Consider the following 24,000-nt stretch of genomic DNA (forward strand, 5'->3'; position numbering starts at 1 on the left):
TACAAAAAACTAGCTTGAGTTTTGTTGAGGTAGTTTTCAGACATTTAATTATGTTTTTGTGCACTCCTGCAGATTTACTCCGCTTTGTAGGGTCATTTATAGAGACCTCCCTGTACTTCTCATCCTCCATTAGAGCTAATGGACTTCTAGTTCAAGTAAATGTGTTGTAGCCTACATTGTAGATAGCTTGACAGTGAGTGGCAGTAATATGTTTACACTACCATTCAAAAGTTGTTGTTGTTAAAAGAAATTAAAACCTTTTTTTCAGGATGCAATAAATTGACCAAAATAAATAAATAAAAATAAATAATAGCAGTAAAGATTTTACATTGTTACTTTACAATACTATTTTAAATATATACTGAACTTTTAATAGCTAAAGTAAAGAATTTTCATCAAAACAGCATGACTGTTTTCAACATTGTTAATAATAATAATAATAATAATAAATGTTTTTAAGCACCAAAAATCAGCATATTCAAATGATTTCTGAAGCATTGTGTGACAATGAAGACTGGAGTAAGGATGGGGGGGTAAAAATCAGCTTTTCCATCACATTAACAAAATTACTGTTTACTGTATTTTTTATCAAATAAATGTACCCTTGCTAGCATAAAATACTTCTTTAAAACATTTTTTAAAATCATGCCCACTTCTAATATTGGACGTCTTCTCATCTCTTAGCAGATGCATGACTTTCTCTTAGGATTTTCCTCCTATAAATCATAAAATTATACAACATCACAGTGATTAAAATTTTCCAGAATTCATTATTTTTCAAACCGAGTAGTATTTTTGCACCAAAATAAGCATATGGGGTCTGCGCCAAAAAAGTCTCCTTGCATAACAGACCTACTTTAACCTCTGAGACCGCTGATTTCACCACAACACCACACACACCAAGATCCTCTTATTTTGTGACCACCATGTGAGACTAATTCTCTTGGATGTCATTTGAAGAGGGGGCATGCTTGAGTAGAGTGTGTTTGAGTGCTGTGAATGGGGCAGGAGGAGGACATTTCCCACAACCGTAAGATCAGGTCACTGAGGTGTTAGTCATTTCTTTGAGAAAAATCCCAGCTCATATCCAACTTGCCACTTGTTTCAACCCCCTGGTACAGAGTTTCCCATGTAAACTGGACACAAAAGACTTTTGTCTGCTTTTTTCCTGTATTAGAAAAAATAAACGATTAAAGCATGTTATTTGCACATTGAACATAATTCACTCTGTTTAACCCTTTACCTGATAATTATTAATTGGTTATCTGAGTACTATTCTGTGTATTTGTGTTTTTTTTTTGTTCTGTGCCAGGTTATAATTCTTTTGTGACCTACAAGGTCAGATTTGTTTGCTGTTAATCTGTTTGTTCTGAAACCAGTTACTGACCTTGTCTTTTCTTGGAATTAGGACTCTGGATTGTTTGACTGTTCCTGCTGCTCTGTTTGGACTCAAGCCTTCACTGTTCCTCTGACTACGAGCACGCCTGCTGCTTTTGAATTATGTGCCTGGATAATGTAAACAAAACACCATTACCTGACTGTTCTGTTCGTTCTACGCTTGAGTAATTTGTACTCAGTCCTGACATTACAGTCTGGTTAAACAGGCACGGTTGTGGAGAGACAGGAGATTCTTACTTGGCAGTCACTAGGATCAATTTGTAAATCCTCCTGCTCTGGTTCCTTCAGCCTATCCTAGAGGTTCGCACCATGATTCCTGCTGGTGCTTTGCTGATTAAAGTTTCAAACACCTCATCAAGTTGATATCTGCTGGGAGAATGAAGAGAGCAATAAATGAGAAACCAGGGTTATTTTAGTTAACTAAAACCACAAAAATATACTACAATAGTAAAACAACTATAACAAAGTATTAATAAAAGAGTATTTCAATAACAATGGCAGAGACACCATTCATGAGATTCTTTTTCCTGCCCCAGATATTGCTCCTCTTTAATGGCTATCGGTGCCACAAGTCAAAGTTTCAACCACTGATTAGTTTGGGAAATATTTATCTTTTTTTATATGGATTTTGTTATGTAATTCTGACGGAAGGCTGTAGGGAGGGTCAGTGCCATTGTTTTTGTTCTCCTGTTTTTGTTTAGCAAGATAGTTGTTTATTTTCTTATTCTTCAAAAGTGACATTCTTTCCCTCAATTTAGTGCATCAATTTATTTTGGCCTTTTCTTATCCAGATGTATTTGGTTCCTTTCCTAATGCTATTATTATTATTAAATTTGAGATTATATTTGATGAACTGGGATGGGAGAAGAATCTCCAACAACCCTAAATAATGTAATACAGACATACCATTAAATGTGTCAACAGTTTACAAGCCTCAGAGAAAGAGATGAAGCGACATAAAACCTTTAACCTCGACTTTATTGGATTCACACAATGACCTCACGTTCAACATGAAGCATTTGTAGATGACGTGACTCACTAGTGCACTCTTAAAAATAAAGGTGCTTCAAACGGTTCTTCAAGCGATGCCATAGAAGAACCATTTTTGGTTCCACAAAGAACCATTCAGTCAAAGGTTCTTTAAAGAACCATCTCTTTCTTACCTTTTTATAATCTGAAGAACCTTCTTTCGCCACAAAGACCCTTTTGTGAAACAGGTTTCTTTATGGAACCATTTAGACAAAAATTTTATTCTATGGCATCGTGAAGCACTTTTATTTTTAAGAGTGTAGCCTGGAGTGTCCTATTCTCTTGCCAAATTAAGATAATAGAGACAGTGAATGTACTGTATTATCCTAATATTATTCTCATCATCTTATATAAACATTCAGAGGACATAAACTAACATAAAAGACAGCTAAAGTCTTCCAGAGTCGCTGGGTTTCCTCATTAATCCATGAGGACTGACACTCTTGCCGGACTCTGGTAAGGGCCTGTCCTGGCGTTCTGATTCAGGGGGGCTCTCTGCCTTTCCCTCCTGTATGTTTTCACTTGCATTAGGATCCACCGGCTCATCCTCCTTAAAGCCGTCGACGTTGAGCTGTGCATCACCAGGCCGGGCCAATGACACAGGAGGGGTGTGCCTGTGTGCTGATGTGGGTCTGAGGCAGTAGAACAGAGCCTGCAGGTCTTTCCGTAACTTAGAGCTCATGCCAATGTAGATAAACGGGTTGTAGAAACTCGCTGACTTGGCAAAGAGGCTGGCCAGGATGCTGTTGAGTGGGGGTATTTGGTAACCCCAGGCGGACCACATGGAAATGACTGCATACGGGGACCAGGCCAACAGGAAGGCCGCACACAGAATGAGGGAGACCTGGAGAGAGAAACAGTATGACACATACATAAATATGTACATTTCTGCATTAGTCTTTTGATTTTAAAGGGATAGTTCACCCAAAAATGAAAATTCTGTCATTAATTACTTACCCTCATGTTGTTCCAAACCTGTAAGACCATCTTCAGTTCATCTTCAGAACACAAATTAAGATATTTTTGTTGAAATTTGAGAGCGTTCTAACCCTCCATAGACGGCAAGGGAACTACCATGGTCAAACATAGTAAGGACATTGTTAAAATAGTCCATGTCACATTAGTGGTTCAACCTAAATTTATGAAACTACACCGAGTACGTTGTGGTACTCATGAATGGTGGCGGACTGACCCGGAACAAAAGAAATTGTTGAGTAAAGTCGTTAGTTTTGTTTTCTTTGCGCAAAAAAGTATTCTCATAGCCAGGGACGGATTAACGCACGGGGCGACCGGGCACCTGCCCAGGGCACTAGACCAGAGGGGGGCCCAGCCGAAATACTGCTCCTCCAAGAACGCGATTTCAACTGTGCCCCCTCAGGATTTTAAGCAAAGTGGATTTTGAATGCAGCTTCCAAAAGACCAAAAATGGCTGAATATTTTTTTTATATTTGATATGATTAGAACGTTCAGTGCAGCACAGCATCAGCTGCCAAATTCAAATCTGCGTTCGTTCTTTGGCTGGCGCTGAGCCAGACGCGTTTTTACAGTGCCGCGCATTATTATAACCAATCACACAGGATTCTGTTGAGCTTATGAATGCAATGGCCAATCAGAGGCATTCAGATGAGTCATCGCTGAAAGGCCCGTGTTTTGCTCAGTGCGCTCGCTCGCTGACTGAATGCTGCTCTCTGGCGAATTCTCTCATTATAAACAAAGTGCAGATGTGTGTACGATGTAAGTGAGATATTCATTTCACAGTATAAACAGCTTCAGTGATTATAATGGGAGTCGTTGAGAGTGCTTGAACTCTGTCTAGACTGACGTTAATATTCTTTGATAATGCAATTATTCGTTGCTCTCTTTATGTACAATGAAAGTGTTATAATTAGTAACTTACAATGTTTTTTATTAAATTTACCTTAAATACAAAGTCAGTCATATTAAAAATATTCTATGACATGACACCCATATCTAGTACAAGTTAAAAGACGGGTTTTATGCATAGGCTAGTTAATAGATTACACTAATATTAAACTCTAAAAAAATGCTGGGTTGTTTCAACCCAACTTTGGATCACATATGGACTAACCCAACTGTTGGGTTAAATTTTTACATTCAATTTTTAACCCAAAAGTTGGGTTAGTCCAAATTTGACCCAAAGTTGGGTTGAAATAACCCAGCATTTTTTAGAGTGTAGGCTACTTTTCCCATAGCCCATTATAGATAATCTAACATGATCTATAAAGGTGCAAAATGTATTTACTTATATTTGAGAATCGTGATATTTTATGATATAGTTAACCAGTTTGTAAAAATTTTGAACCGAGGAGGGCCTTTAATCAGTCCGTGCCCAGGGCACCGCTGTGTCATAATCCGTCCCTGCTCGTATAGCTTCATAAAATTATGGTTGAACCACTGATGTCACATGGACTATTTTAATGATGTCCTTACTACCTTTCTGTGCCTTGACTGTGGTAGTTACATTGCTGTCTATGCAGGGTCAGAAAGCTCTTGGATTTCATCAAAAAATATCTTAATTTGTGTTCCAAAGATCAATGAAGGTCTTACGGGTTTGGAACGACATGAGGGTGAGTATCTAAAGACAGAATTTTAATTTCAACCATCACAACTATCCCTTCAAGAGACTAATGGTAATTTATGGGGCGACGGATTTACCCGTGTGATGCTGCGTTCAATCTTTCTCTGCCTCTCGCTGATATCTCCTCCACGACTGGACTTGTGGCTGGAGTTGACAGTTCGGATGATGGACACATATGTAAAAACTATAACAAATAGTGGCACAAAGAAGTTGAAGAAGAAAATGCTGATGACGTAGAGCTTGACCGGAACGGAGTACAGCGCTTGCATCCAGTTGATTTCACACGTCCCATACCCGCGAGCTGCAGAGGAAATGAAATGCAGTGATCTCTAATTCAACTCAATTTTTAAAGAGGCTGAATGTCTTGCTTCAGTCCTACCTCTGTAACTGCCCCAGCCCAGCAGCGGAGCTCCAGCCCAGAACAGAGAGCACAGCCAGACAGCAGCTATGACCAAGCAGATATTACGCTTGCTGACGTGATGAGCTGAAGGACATGGCAGAAACACTCGCATCAGCAGAGTCCTCATAGTGTAATCATGCCGATTTATCTAGTATTTGTGCAGCCAAGGCTAGAGCGCTTCTAAAAAAAGCAAAAATAACATGGTTCTAGATTTATCAAAGACTCAACTTCAGAGGATTTCAGGTCTTGGAAGAACCTGGTTCAACCATTTATTGTTCAATGAAAGACAAAACGAACAGGATTTCCTGGTTTCCAAATCTCTTTGGGTCAGATCACCGTGTCCTACTGTAAATCATACCGTCTTTCAAACTTTTTAATGTTAAGGACCCCCAAATTGCCTTGTGAGGGTCCCCTTTTCTAAAATATAAAATTTAAAGCTTAAAGATCCACTTATACAGTGTAAGAAATAAACACATATGAAAAAAAATCTCACATAGAACATAAATATGTGACCCTGGACCACAAACCCGGGCATTAGGGTCAATTTTTTGAAATTGAGATTTATGCATCATCTGAAAGCTGAATAAATAAGCTTTCCATTGGTTTGTTAGGATAGGACACTATTTGACTGAGATACAACTATTTGAAAATCTGGAATCTGAGGGTGCCAAAAAATCGAAATATTGAGAAAATTGCCTTTAAAGTTGTCCAAATGAAGTTCTAAGCAATGCATATTACTAATCAAAAATTAAGTTTTGATATATTTATGGTAGGAAATTTACAAAATATCTTCATGGAACATGATCTTTACTTAATAGCCTAATGATTTTTGACTCGATAATTTTGACCTATACAATGCATTGTTGGCTATTGCTATACAAATATACCCGTGCGACTTATGAGGGGTTTTGTGGTACAGGGTAACATATAATTCATATACACATTACTATATTGATTGTCTAGGTTGCTGATAATTTATTTTAAATTAATTATAATCCTACAGTAAATAATAAATTAATTAGAAAGCAAAAATAAACTAACAATATCAAATTTGCCTAACATTGTTATTCATAAATGTCTTATATATAAATGATATTTTAAAAATAAATAGTAATATATTTTATTAATATATCACAATACATGTTAAACAATTGTTTTGTAAAATCTACTTTTTTCCAAATAATTTTCTCTGAAAACCCCATAGCACCCCTATCCTAAAATTAGGTAATTATATGGCACCCTTTCCTAAACTCTTTAAAAGTAATGTATGCAGCTAATTTGTACTCCATTAGTCTGTTGGAAACCACACAAAACTTTGAAAAAATGTTGGGGGGAATTGATTTTGCATAGACTTTGTAATGTAATTACAGAGCAGCTTTCAATGCATGAGCACCTGCTCTAAATACTGGGTACCAGCTATACAAAGATATAGTAACAACGTAGGTTTGGCCAGGATAGAGCATACCATGCTGAGTAGCGGATGACATACCATGCTTTGATGTAGCGGATGACACTGATGGCTGTCAGTGTGTTGATGCTGATGAGTCCGAAGAGCAGGATTAGGAATCCGTCCACCTGGCCAAGACACAACATCTTATACATTGCAAGCAGGTCTGGCATTCTCTGCAAACCTGAGGCAGTAATCGCTCTGACTCGTCTCATCACCCACTAACCAGGCCCTGGGGAACAAGCCAGCAAAATTAGGGGATAAAAGGACACATGCCCGTGTACTTGGACCGACTACAAATAAATCATCTCTTCAGCCCCTCCTGCCTCATATCACCACCTGCCAGACTGCAAAGAGAACACAGTGATGGACCTCTCACACCAGCTACTGCGTAATGTTCTCTAAGAGCATTCAGTGAACTAAAAGGAATCATGCTTAAAGGCACTTGATCATTTGAACTTTGTAACTGAATTATTAATATTTTTTTCACTTACTCCCCCTCATGTGGTTCTAAACTTTCCTCAGTGGACCATAAAAGTATTCATACAAAGTTTGTGTCCGTACAATGATACCTAATGGGGTTCAAAACGAATCTAACCTAATCTTTACTTTTCATTATACATACAAACAAATCAGAAACTTTCTTTCTATTTGTTCCACAATAGAAAGTCATGCAGGTTTTATGTGGCATATCATCACCTTACCTTGCAAGTCCAAAATGTCTTTATAAGATAGCCTTGATCCCTGAGAACATCAAAAAATTCAAGGATTCCTCGAGAATACCCAAAAAATAGCAATGCTGGCGTCAGAAACGGCAAGGTTGAGAGTCAAGAAATCCTGTGGTTCCAGAGACTTTCTTTGCTTGGTTAAAAGTAATATTACAACCCCATTTCCAATCCAAGAAAGCCATCCTATCAAATAAATAAATAAAATTCACTGATTCTTTCTCACATGACATCTTTCAATGTAGCGAAGCTCAAGAAGAAACAAATCACAGTAACGTACGGGGAATTCAATGCAATTACACCAGACTAATTACCTAGTATCACCAAATAGACACCAATAGCTGTTTCTCCTCCATTCGACACTCGGTAGACTGTGACATTTGAGGGAAGAACATTGTGGATCTCCATCTTCCATGAAAATCTTTAGGTTGGACTCATCTCAGGGTGACGTTTGCTATGGCTCACAGTCTTGCTCTCTTCATTGGTGGAAGATCTAGCAGACTAGACCGAATACAATAGATCTACACTTGAGCAAACATCTGAACTGTAACAGAGCACCAGTGTTGATTGAGACTAGTTGTAATCTCCTTATCCTGTTAAAGACTTTAGAGACTGAGACTTTTGGGACAGTTCTCGTCAGTCAGCAAACCACTGAAGGCATTTACCTCTGCTGTTGAACTCCCCCGACGTCAGTAAGCCCATGATGAGGCATACCATGTCTAAATCTATGCTGATGACCCACTCAAAGAAAGAAAACAAAGTGCAACTGGTGCGTAAGACTTTATTGTTGGGAACCTTTAGTATTGAATTAAATAGTATAGGAAAACAGTATAAAGTACATGGAATATGAGTGATTCTGAAGTTAGAGGGGTTTTAATGGAGTACAACTGAAGAGATCTTGATTCCAGTTTCGAGAAGGGTGGATAACTGGACTTCAACGCTCCTCCTATTTCTGACCAAGCTGGGAGAGCTGTGGAGAAATGAATGGGTTTAGTGTACTCCAGAATCACATCAACAAAAGTAGGATTACTACTGAATAATTGTTCAGCAAACAGTCAGTCATATAAGTTCATGACCACAGCAAGAATTGGGAGAAGTAAGACACACTCGCCACTTTTTTCACTCAGAGCAAAGGGGTAAATGTATATTAACAAGAAATTGATGTGGAAAAAAAACAAGGCAAAATGTTTAAAAAATATTTACAGAGGGAAAGGCACGTTATGACTTGGTGTCAACTTTGTTGAGACAAAGTACAACATATATTTGCTTCAAGGAGCAAAAAGCATTCCAAGACACTCAAAGCAGTGTCGTTCCCTTCAACTCAACGATAATCGGTTGGGTTTTAGAGCAATGGATTGTGAAGCATCTGATTTTTCACTCAATTCTGTCATTGTATATGAAAACATGTTAATGAATTTGTATCTGGTAACTGACATTTTAAACGTTGGGAAGCGATCATACCTGTTTCATGAACTGGGCTGCATTGAAAAGCTCACTACAGCCATAAAGAACCCGCTTCCCTTGCCTGGCCTGTACAGAAGGAAATCATTGCACTCACAAGCAAGCCAAGTTCTTGTAGCATATTTTACATGTCAAAATGTGTGCAACCGTACCTTTGTGTAGTCAACAAGATTTTGATACTCTATGTAATTGCCCCCACCAACGACAAAGACGATGGCCTGTGAAATGATCATCTGTCATCAGCTGTTCAAGCACAATAATGTGTGAATTTCAATGCAACCTGTACAAACACTCTGTATTAAATAAAACCCTGTAATATTTCACAGGCGGACTCAAATGGCCGTCCTACAGACATGAGCTCAGACACTCTGGGCTTCCAGCTCACTTTGTCAGCAGCAAGGCCTAATCTCCACTAGCAACAGAAGGCTATCTGTGCCATAGACTAACCCTGCCAGGTTACAGTGCATGGGTGCCAAAGCGTGACGATAACATATCAACATCCACATGGTACAAAATCACAACCATCAGATATCGGCTTTTTATACTCACCTCTTGAAAGGGGTTCTTGTTCCTTGGAATGGAGCTGAGGGAGTTAAACAGTTAGGATTAATTCATCATCACCAGCAGATAGCAAAAATAGCCAATAGTTGTAGAAAGAAAAAAAATGACAGATCTTCTTATATTCTAAATATTTTCAGTGGAAAGTTACAGCTTTGGCAAAGATGTGCAGATCCGTTATTTACCTAACTTCAATACTGCCTTATGTGTATGTAATAAAGACACAAGTGATTTCGAATTCCTCCATGGATCAAATGCCTTTAACATAATATTTGAATACAGTGGGACCAAGTCAAACACTGAGATGTATCATTTGAAAATATAAGGAGCCTAGTCTTCGTCTTCGGTGTCCTACCTCTCGCTTCCGCGAAGCATCTTGGGATCAAAGTATCTGTAGTCATCAGTCTCCTACAAAAATCACAACACATAACATTAGGGATTACAGAGCGCGTAAGTAAATTAAGGATGAAATAACACTCAGCGCACCCTCCCCACATAACCATCTCCTAAAAACCTCCTCATCTATCTACATTAAACGCTTATCAAGATCGAATGCTTCCCAGCAACCATTCGTCTGAGAAGATTCAAGGAGCCTCAAACAGTAAAATGTCCTCCAGTTTGACTCAAAAAAGCAAGATTAAAAAAAAGCAAGCATTGCTCTGCTTTGAAGAGTCTCGACACAAATTGAGGAGAGCTGTCTCCGAGGCCAATGGCCTCCTACTTCCTCATCCTCCGTATCGGATGGGCCAAGCCTGTCTCTTCCCCCATGGGACCTCAGTCAGCCCGGCCTGGCGCATACTTCATTCTGGGAAGAAATACTTTGCCGTCAACTCACAGAAAGAAGAGCCTTGCTGCACTTCCAAATGGTGAAATGCTCCAGATTTTTCTGCTATCGGTTTACCCTTGTCGAGTAGCGAAGCTCAATATTAATATAGAGTGCCGAACACACTATTGCAACCCTGTCGCACAGGCCCATCTGCGAGGACTATCTGACGACAGGTGGCGGAGGCAGGAGATTCTGTAGCGCTCAGCCGCCCAGCTTCCCCAACAACAGCCGTATTGTGCAGGGCACTGAAATTCCAGTAGCTGAGAAAATGAGAATACGGTTATGTTCAATTCAAGTTTATGGGCAATGAAGGGGAAGCATTTCCAGTCGGTAATGGGATACGGCAATCTGTCCACCCCAGCTTTTGAGAGCGAGAAGATCGAAGGTACCCTGAGGATGTTTCAGAAGGAAATAAGGTCTTTATGTCAAGGAATGAGAAGGGGAAGCTAAGAGGCCGCTGTCATTTAGAATTCGAGACATCTAAACAGAAATGAGTCCTAGAAGTCATATCACGAGGGCGCTGTCAAAGATTTGCCACATCATCTCTTCTGTGGTAATTCCACATTTATAAAACATCAGCATCAATCATTCCCCACGCACCGTCCAGGCAGTTAGTTGATTTCAAAGCATCGGGAGAAATTTTCAAAGCAGATTTTTCCTTCAAGGCTATCCAATGATAACTTGAAAACAGCCAGTGTGTTCAAATACCTGATGCTTCATATACAGACATTTTGCAGACAATGAGATCCTCGAGCATAGCCGAACACAATCCCATTTTCGATGAAATAGCTTCAGCTGCTGTAGAGACGCCCCCTTGTGCTGCTCACATGAGGGGTTTGCACCTTTGTTCCGCCTCACAAAGGTGAAAAACCCAAATGGACTGCTTCCAAATCCCTCAGCCCTAGAAACTTAATACATTGTGCTTCGGGTTCACTCACTAGAAACCCTCTCCCTCTCTCTCCACAGGTGTTCCCCTGGCTGAGACAGTTGCATTAACCGTGCAGCTCAGATTGCTTGGATTGAGGTCTCGGCACACTCAAAGCGCCTCATTCAGGGCGAATTCAGTGTCCCATAGCCCTGCAGTGTCATACGCATTAATCCGCAGTGGGAGGTAAAGCAGTCAGCCTTGGCAATACAGAATCTTGTGTGCACACTGGACACAATTTACACTAAAGATCGTTTTAGATTTAGACTTTTAGCTAACAATCAAAATTCTTCTTTATTACTGAAAGAGTTTCATACTAATATATCAGCAAAACATGTTTAATATCTGTGCTTATGAGGGAGAAAATTAAAGGATGTTAAGGAAAGGGAGAAACAGACAAGGACGCTCACCGGGTTTGACTTCATTTCCATCAAGTTGTCCAAGATGCGAGTAACCGGCAAGTTCTATGAGAGAAACAATTGAGAATCATAATAAACCCTAAAAAAGAACCAGATGCTTTTGATCTAAAGAAACTTAGAAATAAGGAACATCACAATCAATTTATCAAACAAAAGCCAGAAGTACCGCAATATCAAATATGACTAGTAGAGAAGTTGGAGCAGAAGTAAAAAACAGAAAAGAGTTTGCGAAGGTTTTGGAAAATGCTGCTCACTCACTGATCATTAATACATCACTTTTATTTCCCCAAAATGAATTTTTTATTTGTTAAGGAACTTTTATTTTGGCAGTGTATCCAATCTTACATTTCAAAAGTTGCTGCCACGATGCATGAATGTGTGTTTTTATAGTGCTGTCCTGGTTTTTAAGCCGAAAGTATACTTCATTTTTTAAAGCATACGTTGCTAAGGTATGTGGAACAACAACAACAAACTACTTGAGACTGCAAAGTATAAAGATATTTCAGTCAGCCATAACCTCAGAAGAGAAACAACACAGGCACTAGACAAGGATGAAAGTTTGTAGTGTGCTGGTGTTGAGCGCCAGTGGCATGCACAGAGGACAGGGGGCTAAGCGGCGTTGCTAGGGCACAAGGATGAAACAAGGGTGGGGGAGGGTGGGGTTTCCCCCTCGGTAGCGTCTGCGAATAAAGGGACAGGGGACAGCCCCCACCCCCCCCAGCACGCCACTGTTGAGTGCCTGTGTTCACAGACACTATTATATGGAGTGCACTTTGAAAGGCTATGTGCACAGCTGTATGCATTGCATACAATAAAAGTTTATTTTGAATATAATTTGCTATGGGTGTTTTTTAGTACATTGTGATTGCTAGGGTGTTCTTTTTGGTATTTTTAGCACACCGCTCCTTGGTTTCTTAGGTGATTTTAGCTCATTGATATGTGGTTAGTAGGCTGTCCAGGAATTTTTAAAGTATTATTACTATGCTGCTTAAATGGGCTGGGTGTTTTTTCACATCAATATGCAGTTGTGTTCTGGCTGGTTGCTTACTAAGTAAAAAGAGCCCAGCCTTTGTGATATTCTGGTCTAGATACAGCCTAGGTAAATACTTACATGCTGCTTCAGGACCAGATTTTTCACCCCCTCCATCACAAATTGGGAGCCAGTGTTCATTACCCTCGAGAACAGTCTGAAAAATGACAGGTCATATGGCATCAACAAAAGGATTCATATTTTGAGAATGAAATTTGTCGTAGCTTCATACCCCATTGGTTTCACTCCACTGCTCCCATAATTGGCTGGTGTTGCAGCCATCTTGGTGAAAGCTCTGGAAAAGAGGTTATAATAGTTGCAGCACTACTGTTGTCATCTTTCTCTTAAATTTCCTGTAGTAACTAGGCAAATGTAACAGTGTGTTATGGTGTGTTTGTTGACAATGGACAGAACTTACTTCCACTGCTTAATGTAGTTAAGTGAGGATAAGTCACAGCCTGCATCAACCAAGGCTTTCTTGTACTGTTCTAGATCAGCCTGAAAAGAACAAAATGTCTTTATTTATTCAACACTCAACTCTTAAAATCCAACTGTTTAAGAGGATCTGTTTTTATAGAATGAAGGATGACTTATAGCTCACAAGCTATAAGTATTCATCAGGGTAAGGAGAAACTCTAGTTCCTGTTAGAGACAGAGTCGTCTATACCACATGAGTGAGAGGGCCGTTTTCATGTCACCAACCTCATTACAGCCTCAGAAAACAAACAACACAATGACTGTTTTTGGAGTTTAAGCAAATGCTCAGCCAACAATAACCTGGTTCAGGAGGACACAGATGAAAGAAAGGATAACCAAAAGACGTGGAAAAATAGTTCAACCTCTGAGCACACTATTCTTTTTTGGAAAGTCAAAGCTTTTACAGCCTGCACTGATAAACATAATAGAGAATGACAGCCCTTGCCCACAGCACAGGCCAGTGCGCTATCTCCAGGGTTGAAATGTGGTCACTTGGACATTGTCCATTATAGCTTGGTCCCATGGGTCTGTCCCTTCGGAAGTGTACACAAGAACTCAAAAATGTAATTTGTATGGCCGTTTAAGTAACATCCCACAAAAGAGATCTTGCCATGAGCTGAACAATCCTGCTTTATCAAGGCACAAGAGTAATAACACTTGGCCGTGGCATCAAAGGGTGTCAGTGTTCCTCAAATCTGCGCTGCATGTGTCCCAAAGAACAACAAGGCTTTTGAAGACAGAGTCTGAAAATACAGTTTAAGAACCCGGGCAGAGCTTCATAGGGAATGGACGGAATGTTTTTGGCTCCATGAGTCCCCCCAAAAAATGAAATCCATGCATTTGCCACTGATTATAATAAATTGTGGTATTTCTGAAAGCGCACATCAGGGTAGCCCACCACAGTCAACCTCAAATCTACGTTTTAGGATTATTTATCTAGGACTCCTAAAGGAATATTCTGTGTTCAGTACAAGTTAATTTCAGTCGATAGAAGTTGGGGCATACTGTTGATTACCACAAAAATTAATTTCCATTTGTCCAGCCTTTTTTTGTTTTTTAAAAAGTAGGAAAAATATGGGTTAAAGCGGTGTTTCACTAGTACAGCCACAAGACGTACACCTTTTCTGTACAAAGTTACATCCAATGTCATCTACTTCAACAATATGCCACTGTAGAAATGACAGCTCAAATAATACAGATGTTTTAACAGAGCAGTTAATGCAAGTGCTTTTAAAAAAAATAGTAAGATTCACACTTTAAATCCCCCCGAAAATTGTCCCCAATGACTATCATTGTAAGTCCCAATAACCTTGATTTTTTTCTTTAAAGAAAACAATGGACAAGGTTTTTGTGTGGTAATCAATATTATGCCACAAATATTGTTACTAAATTGTACTGAAACCAGATTGCCTTACCTCAGATGGGGGCTGCTGGGAAGTGATGTAGTAGATCAGAAACAGCCTCATCTTATCTTCAGCTGTTCCAGCTACCAATAAGAACAACATTTATACAATCATCATGCAAATGCATTCAGTTACTTTAAATTCCGGAACAACTAGATTTTGTTAGTGTGTGTTTTTGTACTCGCTATTGCTGAAACATGATCAGAAAATCAAACACTGTACTCATCGGAACAATAAAGCACTGTAACACTTGAAAAATAACTGATCATTATCATTATAGTTAGTGGCCATTCCTGTGTACTCATAAGAAACCCATGAACCTACAGAGGACCCTGTGGAGATCAAGAAACTGTGTCCTCTTGAAACCTCACAATGCTGGCAGGAGAGAAAACAAATCTCATCCTGTGGTAGCATCATAGAGAGCCTTTAAAGCAGACCGCTTCCCCCTAGGGATGTGATGCATTTCAGTCCACTAAGCTGGATGGGGACGAGGGGTGGGATCGGCTCTCATTAGGGGAAGGGGGTATGAGTTACTCATTCAATTAGTTTTGTTTGATCTCTCAGGATGGGGCTGTTCTTGGTAAAACAAAATTCTATGACAGTAAGGCAGTATGCCATGCTTTGAGGGATATAGCGGTGTTTGGATTACGGTCAAGCTCAAAGAGCAGCTGACTAGCCAAGGCTTATTAAAGCAATAAGCCACTTGAGGCCAAGTGTTACAGAGATTTTACCACAATTATGGGGTGCTGTCAGGCAGAATGTGTAGATTGCTATGGTTGCCAAGCCACAAATTAATCAAAGATCCTATCATTATCATCATCAATATTATTTCTATTACCTAGCATTATTATTATTGGTTTGTAGCAACTTGTGCTGGAAGCATAAAATTCAAATGATGTGCAGTCACGGATGCGCATATTTTGGCTATTTTACCATTGCTTCTAACAGGGCTCATCCGATCAGATGTTAGAGTACCACCAGGTTATTTATTTGCACTTCACGTGGGATTTTTTTTAATCGGTGGGCTTTGTATAAAAGATACAAGACTGTAATCTAGGGCTCCACGATTTGGGGGGCCAGAAAAAAAAATCGAACCACGATTTTATCAGTTTATAAGTGCTTCTTATTACAAGTTTGGGAAGATAATTAGTGCACTGTTGCATTCCCAAATGCACATTAATAAGTGACCCAAACGTAGAGATGAGTTCTTGTGGAGCAGCATTTACTACCAGCCAAGCTCCTTTGATTTGATTCGATTCAATCTTGATTTTATTTTGATTAATTGTGCAGCCTTACTGTAATCCTTACCTGCATGAGAATACACAGACAAGAAAAGGTCAAAAATTACTGACGTGACAAATCACTGAAAAATACTGACCTGGCCAATTAAGACAGGATTAAAATCAAGTAGAAGTTTTGCTAATTATTGCATTACCACCTCCCCGTATAAAAATAATCCTTCCCAAAAAGGCCTTAGAGATGGAACATCAATAGCCTTGAATGCTTAGCACAAGGAAGACTCACCATCAGGATCACTGATAATGTCCAGCAGAGATTTATCGAGTGTGGACTTGCTCATGAGTTTCTCCTCATACTCGAAGTACACATCAAGCTTACGGCTCTAAAGACAGAAAGGCACATTTAGAAGAGAAATATGCTGCTCAACCTCACAGAAATAATACAATGTGCTGAGAAGATGTAACCCAAGAGATGAAAAACATTTTTTTCATGGAGCACTGACCTTGATGTGGTCCAAAACTGCTGTGGCAACGTTGGTGTGGAGGTCAATCAGTCTCTTCTTTTCCAGGAGCTCAGGAAGAGAACTGTTTAGAGAGAGGAGCAGGTTGTTATCCTACTCTATACGTGTAGCATCAGGCAGGGGTACAGCGGTAGGTACAATGACTAATTCATATGTAAAACAGCTCTTCTGCAATATGAGACAAGCAAGCACTGGATGAACTTGGATTATATCAGGATATATTTCATACACAATTGAATAAAAACTTAAAATTTCGGATTGGAGGTTCGCTTTTTTTATGGGAAAGATCAACAAATCACCTGCTATTGTCGACCAAAAAAATCCACATCTTGGTCCATATTTAAAATGTTGTAATATATTATAATTATATATTAAAATTTATTTTTAAGCTTTAAACGCTTTTAAATGATATTTCCGGCATTCATTTGTTTGAAAAATATCCATCATTAATGTGCATGTAGATAAATAACATGTTCAATACATCATAATGTCCCTTCACACAAAAATACTTGATTACTTCATTTTTACGAAGAACTTCTTACCTGACGGCTGAGGTAAGTTTGGCAGTGTTATCTGACAACATACTAATGGCTCCGTCGTCTTCCCCTTCTAAGCCCTTTGAGGAAAACCACATTTATCTGTGTTAACCAGCATGCAACAATTCCACCATATACAATTTAGCATCAGCCTTATTAACCTACCATGATACTCTTGAGGCGTTTAACCTCATCCTCTTGGGCTCGATATGTATCTAGTTCCTCCTGCACGGCTTCTGCAACCTCAGGAAATGGACTGAAACAGTGAACAGAAATGAATTAAATGCTTTCCATGCTGAAGAGGCTAAAAATAAATGAGATTAAGCTGTTGTAAATAAATCTGTATAAACTGCTGGATACAGTCCTGAAAGCAGGAATGAAACTAAAACATTTTCAAAACACAGAACTGATATTTTGCAAAAAATAGCAGTAATATAAAATACTATTAGCAAACGTTCTTAAATATTAACAAACACTGTGACATCTGACAAACAATTTGACTGAATTAAGACAACTAGGGATGTTTTCCTATCAAACATACACATGCTTGAAAGTACAGCTGGTTTATTAAATGTCCTTAAAGGGATAGTTCACACAAAAATTGACCATTTTGGACATGCTGATTTCCATTGTATGCACACAAAAAACATATTTTGTGTTTCAAAGAAAAATGTAAGTCATTCAAGTTTGGAACAATACAACGGTGAGTAAATGACGACAAGATGTTAATTTTTGGGTGAACTATCCCTTTAATCAAAACTAGGACAGAATAAGGTCTTTGGATAGCAACATCAGACATATTAATTTACATTAGACATAAGTCACATCAGACATATTAATTACACAGTCATCAGTTCAAAAGATTTCAATTCAGAATACTAGAAGTAAAAAAACACCTAGGCTATAAACATTTGTTAATGCACAACAACGATCTCCATTTGGATACACGAGTTTTACCAACAGTAGATGTTTACCTTCCTTTGTGTTTTTGCCAAAATTTGTCAGCACCAGTGAGATCATAGCTCTTCTTGTTTTTCTTTTTTGGTCGTGCTCCAGCTGGGCTGGCCTCTGACCCTTGAGACTCCTCCACACTGACCCGGTTCAAGTGGAAGTCCTGATATAGGGGATATATCGGTTAGGCAAGGCAACAGAACTGAATCAAAACACAATACATGACCTAGCTTTTACTAATACATAATAAAATCCCTCAGAGTACAGCTGCCATACAGGGAATTGAGACAATATTAAGGCACAAGCATTTTTGAGACGGTGGAAAAAAATATTAATGGTCACTGGCACAAAAAGCAACCCAGCACGTACATTCCACATTTCATGAAACCCCTTTGTCATCCATATGATAACTGCAATAGCTTCATCTTTCCATATGCCGCAACTTGAAACTGTTTGCAGTTTCCATTTTGGGAAATAAATTACATTAACACTAGTAGAAAAAAGGAGAAATGAATTAATTGTGGGTCATGCAAGTTTATTTTAGGTTCAGCTCACCAGCACATCATGAATAAGAGCCTGATACGTCCATGTGTGGTGGAGAGGAGTCGCTAGATCCAGGTTACGATCGGCAAGAACAAACAGTGGCCTCTGAAAACTGTGGGAGTGGTGGAGGGAAAGAAGGGATATTTTTATAGCCCAATACTAAAACATTTCACTACATTCTAGATTTTTCTTAAAGTGTCACAATATAGGACTATCTAGTTATCTGTCTGTCTGTCTGTCTATCTATCTATCTCACTGTTCACCCATCTATCTATCTACTTATCTATCTCACTGTTCACCCATCTATCTATTCATCCATCTACAGTGTTTCTCCTGCCATTATATTAGGGTGGCGCCCCACCCCGCCCCCAGTAATATTTACTTGTATCTGTAAATGCAGTGCAGACACGCAGTTACGTTTACTGATACTGAAGCGCGCATGAGTAAATGAGGACATAAATACATGAACAACATATCCAAAACTGCTCTGAGAGTCACTTCATTAGCATTTTACCGTTTCATTTGAGTAAAACTAGCCTCATATGATATCACACAGAAATATAAAAGTATTCACGGCAACCCGTTAAAATAAAAGTTTAGTTTAAGTTTAAGACATTGTGCCTGAGATATTGTTCAGTACAATGTACATAATACTACTAATACTATTAGTACCACTACTAAAATTATTAAAACTTTAGTTTTTAAGAAATAATCATACAACATTTCTTTCATGTTTTCTTGTTAATAGTAAATCCCCTTTGTTTGCCAAAAAGAAAGTTTTTCAATAATTAAAAGATCAATTAAATCAATGTATTATGCCTTCATTTGATAACCAGAAAAATTTAAATACATAACACAGATTTTCTGGGGGGGGGGGGAATTCATAAGGCTATTTTAAGAATAAGTTTGAATAAATTAAGTTGTTTTTATGCATTTGATTAGACATGCTAAAACAGAGAATTTGGTAACAATAAAACAAATAGTGAGAAAAAATAAAACATTTCATAGGGCCCTAAGAATGCAGTTTTTTTTTTACTTTTAATAAATTGATGTGAAATTGTTTCATGATTTTAATTAATTAGACATTCTTTTTGATTAATAAAATGTAATTTAACCATTAAAAAGGAGTCCAGAAAAATTAAAACAGAAAAAAGCAGAATCCAAAAAAATGAAAACGGAAAAAACGGAATTTGTGTCTTGGATTAAGTGTGTACAATAATATTAAAATCAAAGATTTATAGCTTAAACAAATATGCATATTCTCTTAAAATCAGTTGTATGGAGGTGTGTGAGACTGTGAGTGTTTTCACTCCACCTGAACTGGCCAGTGCCCATGGTGTCTCCGGTGAACAGGCTGTTACGAGCATCTCGCAGATTCTCTCTCAGTTTCTTGTCAAGTTTCTGAGGGGGGAAAAAAAAAAGAAAGTTAAATCAACATTACTAATATTACAGTAGAAACTAGTTGTACAATATGTATAAAATAAATTAATTCAATAAACTGAGCGACCGGTGTTCACTTGGTCTTATATTACAGTGAAACATTCCTTTGCTGAAACTAATCATCTAAAAGCTCGGCATTGAAAGCGAGCCAAGTTTGGACCGAATCCCACATACGGAACAAAGAGGAATTTTGTACCACCAGTGAAACTGAATTAAGCTACAGTATCAGTTTGCATATTGTGCACAGACTATGAACTGTACAAATGCACCATAATGCAGAGATTAGCGTAGGAGCTGAGGTGATAATCAAATGACCAAAGCCATTCTATAATACTCTATTCTAGAATTCATAAACCGCTTTTTACCGAACAGAAGACAAAGGTGTCTCAGACTGGTCATAAAGCAAGTATCAGAGGAACATTAAAAAACAGAGCAGTGAGTCTCTTACCACGGCTACCATTTCGGCAGCATTCCCTCTTGGACATCGGATTATTGGGACAGCACCTATGATAACAGGAAAGCTCACTGTACTGCCAATAGGAGGGTGCATTAAATATCTGCTCACAAGCTCCCAAGACACACAAAATCCCATTTCAAAAACAACAATACAGGCTTGATCATTGCTCTTAATTTGAATTGTGACGTTTCTGTCATATACAATTCTAGTAGTCGTGTAGTAAGTAAATAGACATAACTTAAACATTTAAAGCATTATCAAAATATTTTTGCCTTTGAGCAATATACAAAACAATATTAGGAAGGTTCTGCCACCCAGTGGCTCTTTATGACAGTTGAGATTTAAATTTGTTTTTGATTTTTGTAATGTGAGAATTATTATTTAAAAACCTGCTCTTTAATTTTGATTAAATATCAAGTCTTCGTCAATCTATAATTTTCACAGTTACTTCATGTACCATGAAAGAACGTTGCTTTATTAGATTTTAGGTGGATTAAAAAGCGGTGAACATCTCCATGTGAGGAATGGATTGTGTCTTAGCACATTCTTGCAGTAAGTATTTTCCATTTTTGTGCTAAAGCATCTTTATAGGTGAATAAGGTTTTTTTGAATGTTAAATGGCAGCTTAACATATGAACATACAGTATAAGTAAACTATTTGTTGTTTGATTCCCTTGAAGAGTGTAAGCAACATTGTGAATCCGATGGGAATACCTGTTTTGTCAAACAATGGAAGACAGATGGAGTGATTGGGAATCTTGTTTGAAATCATCAGTCATTAATTCTGTTATTTCATTTGGTGCTGATAGTAGAATAGTAAATAGAAATATTTCTAACTCGTACGTCACTGCACATTACTGCTGTAAGCTTGTGTTCTGTAAGACCTTTTTAAAAAGAAATGAATACTTTTATTCAGCAAGTATGCAATAAATTGTCCAAGGTGAAAGTAAAAACATCTTACAAAAGATCTCTATTTCAAATAAACACTGCACTTTTGAAGTTTCTATTTATCAAGCAACTGTTTTCAGCATTGATAAAAATTATATATGTTTTTTGAGCACACAATAAACATATTAGAATGATTTCTGAACTGATTTCTTCAGTGTGACACTGAAGACTGGAGTAATGGCTGTTGAAAACTAGTTTGCATTACAAATTTACATTTTAAAATATATTAAAATTGTAATAATATTTCATAATATTACTGTAATATCACTGTATTTTTAAACAAATAACTGCAGCCTTGGTGAGCATAAGTCACTTCTTTTTAAAAACCTTAAAAAATATATTTTTAACAGCAGTGTATATGCATGGAAAAATTAAAACTCTGTCATTATTTACCAAGAGTGACAAAAAAGCAGAAGAGACTATCCACTATCGTGTCCATTATGGCCTCCATGTCTGTGTCCATGATATCTGGTTTATTGATTGCTAAGGGCACAGAACAGTAGCAGCATTAATAACATTCAGATTACAAATAAAACGAATACTTCAAGCCATTCTAGCAGCTTACCATGGTAGGAGATGTGTTCTTTGTTTTGGTTGCAGAGAATGACCATATCATCTTCAAGTGTAATGAAGTTCAGATACTGATCAAATACCTGAGGAGGAACAGAACAGTCTAATATTTGAACTGTATAATAAATACGAGCAGTACGGTATTTGCCTTCCTTCAGGAATTCACAGAGCTTGTCTGTTTTGCAAAAACACAATTTTTAAATTAAAAACTCTAGCAAATCGAATCAAATTAATAACTAATGTTCATAATGAACAAATGTGTTTGGCTTACTTTGGTCACCTGGTTTACAGCATTAGCTGCTAGAGCAGCACTTGCTATGTCCTCCAACTTGCTTCTGGAGATTGCAGAGATGAAGTTCAAATAGTAGGACTCGTATAGTTGGTTTCGGAGATCCTGTGATAGTGAAAATAACTATTAGTTTTAAAACAGTGTGATCTTCACAAACCGTCATGGAACGGGACCGATGAAAAGACTGACTCAATTATTTAGTGAACATATTTACTTGACATATCCTGTCAGTGTTCTCCTCTGTGGGCATTACAAAGTAAATGGCAGGAACATCTGGAATGGGGTCGCGATCTGAGTGCAACAAGCTAGAGGAAACAAACAAAAAGCAAACAGTCATTCAAATCAATCTAATCAAATCTCTTTTTTTTAAGAAACAAAATCTTAGAGATCCTTACAGGTGCAGAGTGATGCCCATGTCCCGTAACTCTTTCACAGACAGCAGGGGAGATATAATGTCTTGGCCAAAGCGATCGTAAATAAGAACCTAACAAGAAGTGCAAAGGGTAAATGTTTATGCAAATTATAACTATAAAAGCATCACTGAGCCACATTAAAAAAACAACAACAACTGGGGAACCCCCTAGGTGTGTGTTGAGCACCCTTACCTTCCATACCGGCTCAGCTGTTGTGTTTTTCAAAGGTGGCGCATTGAAGTTGAGCATTCGCTTCAGCGCAGCTGAGAACAGAAACATCATAGAAATATAATACATCAACATTTCAAATCACTTCAATCACTACTGAAAATCATTTATTACCATAGATACTAATTTACTTGATAGTGTTTCAAAAGACTTGCGTGTGTGCATAAAAAGTAATTTTATTAAAAAATGAATAAAATCACTGAAGCCTACATGCGTTGGCAGGATTTGACCAGAAAAACTTTTTAAAAAAATTTAAATTATGTATTTTATAAAGTATAAACACACTATCTATTTTTAATCAACAAATCATATTGCCCATTCATAAAGACGAATATGATTTTCAACAGTAGCAGTTGCACAGAAAGTGTCAATATCCATTAAGGACAATGTCAGCCACAGAAAAAAATGAATAAATTCAGCATAAAACAGTATCCACGTAACATAAGGATCATGACTGTTTTGTACCACTAAATAATAAGCATAATAGTTTTCGTTAAGTGACTTCAGCTAGCATATCAATTCATATAGTGGGTTCTTCATGACAGGTCTCTGTAATGTTGATAGCTGTATATTTCATTTAACGGTTAGCTATATGTAGTTATCAAAACCACAAGTGCTTCTTTATGTAGACAGGCAGAATAATCTTCCATTCATCTGATGTTAACCAGCTGCTAGATGAACAACACGGTTAGCATCCTCAGCTATACTGACATGATTGAGAAATTTCAGCTGTTATGTAGTCGGTATTATTGTATGTATTTTAAATAAAAACGTTTTAAAAACCGCGTGAAAATCATTAATGTCAGTTATATTTACAGTACCGAGTGTTCCGATATAAAATCAAACTTATGAACAAACCCGTCTGTTTTTCCCGGATGGAGGCCGCCATCTTTATTGTTTATGCAGCGACGACTGTGAGGGTGACGTGGCAACCGGCGAAGCGCTGTCTGCGTAAAAAGAACGCGCACGCGGACAGAGTTCACTGGGGTGCACTCTGGCTGGGCTTTTTGGTTTGGTCCTGGCAAATTTACAATAATTGATTCAAAGTTGTTGGATGGTCAACAGTTTTTGATTGTGTTTATGTCAGTGGTTCTCAATCAGGGGCCGGGGACACTAGGGGTCATTTAGTGGATTTTTAAAGGGGTCTTAAAATGATTTATATTTTAATT

At 38.0% G+C, this 24,000-nt stretch overlaps 2 protein-coding genes across 2 annotated transcripts; both read right to left on the reverse strand.

The window, feature by feature from the left end:
* Positions 1-2,733: 2,733 nt before the first annotated feature.
* opn6b (opsin 6, group member b) lies at positions 2,734-8,133 on the reverse strand. Its single transcript, XM_071582396.1, is given in 8 exon segments — positions 2,734-3,271; positions 5,104-5,327; positions 5,406-5,510; positions 6,820-6,842; positions 6,916-7,001; positions 7,578-7,661; positions 7,663-7,784; positions 7,913-8,133. Coding segments are annotated over 8 exon segments (1,194 nt in total). The 5' UTR covers positions 8,007-8,133; the 3' UTR covers positions 2,734-2,815.
* Positions 8,134-8,365: 232 nt separating this feature from the next.
* scfd1 (sec1 family domain containing 1) lies at positions 8,366-23,780 on the reverse strand. The gene is made up of 25 exons (XM_016279860.1): positions 23,690-23,780; positions 22,796-22,866; positions 22,586-22,674; positions 22,405-22,495; positions 22,173-22,295; positions 21,897-21,984; positions 21,725-21,814; positions 20,375-20,430; positions 19,802-19,887; positions 18,499-18,598; positions 17,967-18,106; positions 17,158-17,248; positions 16,999-17,072; positions 16,439-16,520; positions 16,222-16,318; positions 14,710-14,780; positions 13,236-13,315; positions 13,050-13,112; positions 12,899-12,974; positions 11,779-11,832; positions 9,973-10,025; positions 9,609-9,642; positions 9,212-9,277; positions 9,060-9,128; positions 8,366-8,568 (listed from the first exon to the last, which is right to left on the reverse strand). The coding sequence occupies exons 1-25, from the start codon at positions 23,718-23,720 to the stop codon at positions 8,545-8,547; spliced, it is 1,899 nt and encodes a 632-aa protein (XP_016135346.1). The 5' UTR covers positions 23,721-23,780; the 3' UTR covers positions 8,366-8,544.
* Between the last annotated feature and the right edge of the window lie 220 nt (positions 23,781-24,000).

The sequence above is a fragment of the Sinocyclocheilus grahami genome, unplaced genomic scaffold (assembly GCF_001515645.1).
Source record: "Sinocyclocheilus grahami isolate Dianchi unplaced genomic scaffold, SAMN03320097.WGS_v1.1 scaffold134.1, whole genome shotgun sequence".
NCBI classification, from domain to species: domain Eukaryota; kingdom Metazoa; phylum Chordata; class Actinopteri; order Cypriniformes; family Cyprinidae; genus Sinocyclocheilus; species Sinocyclocheilus grahami.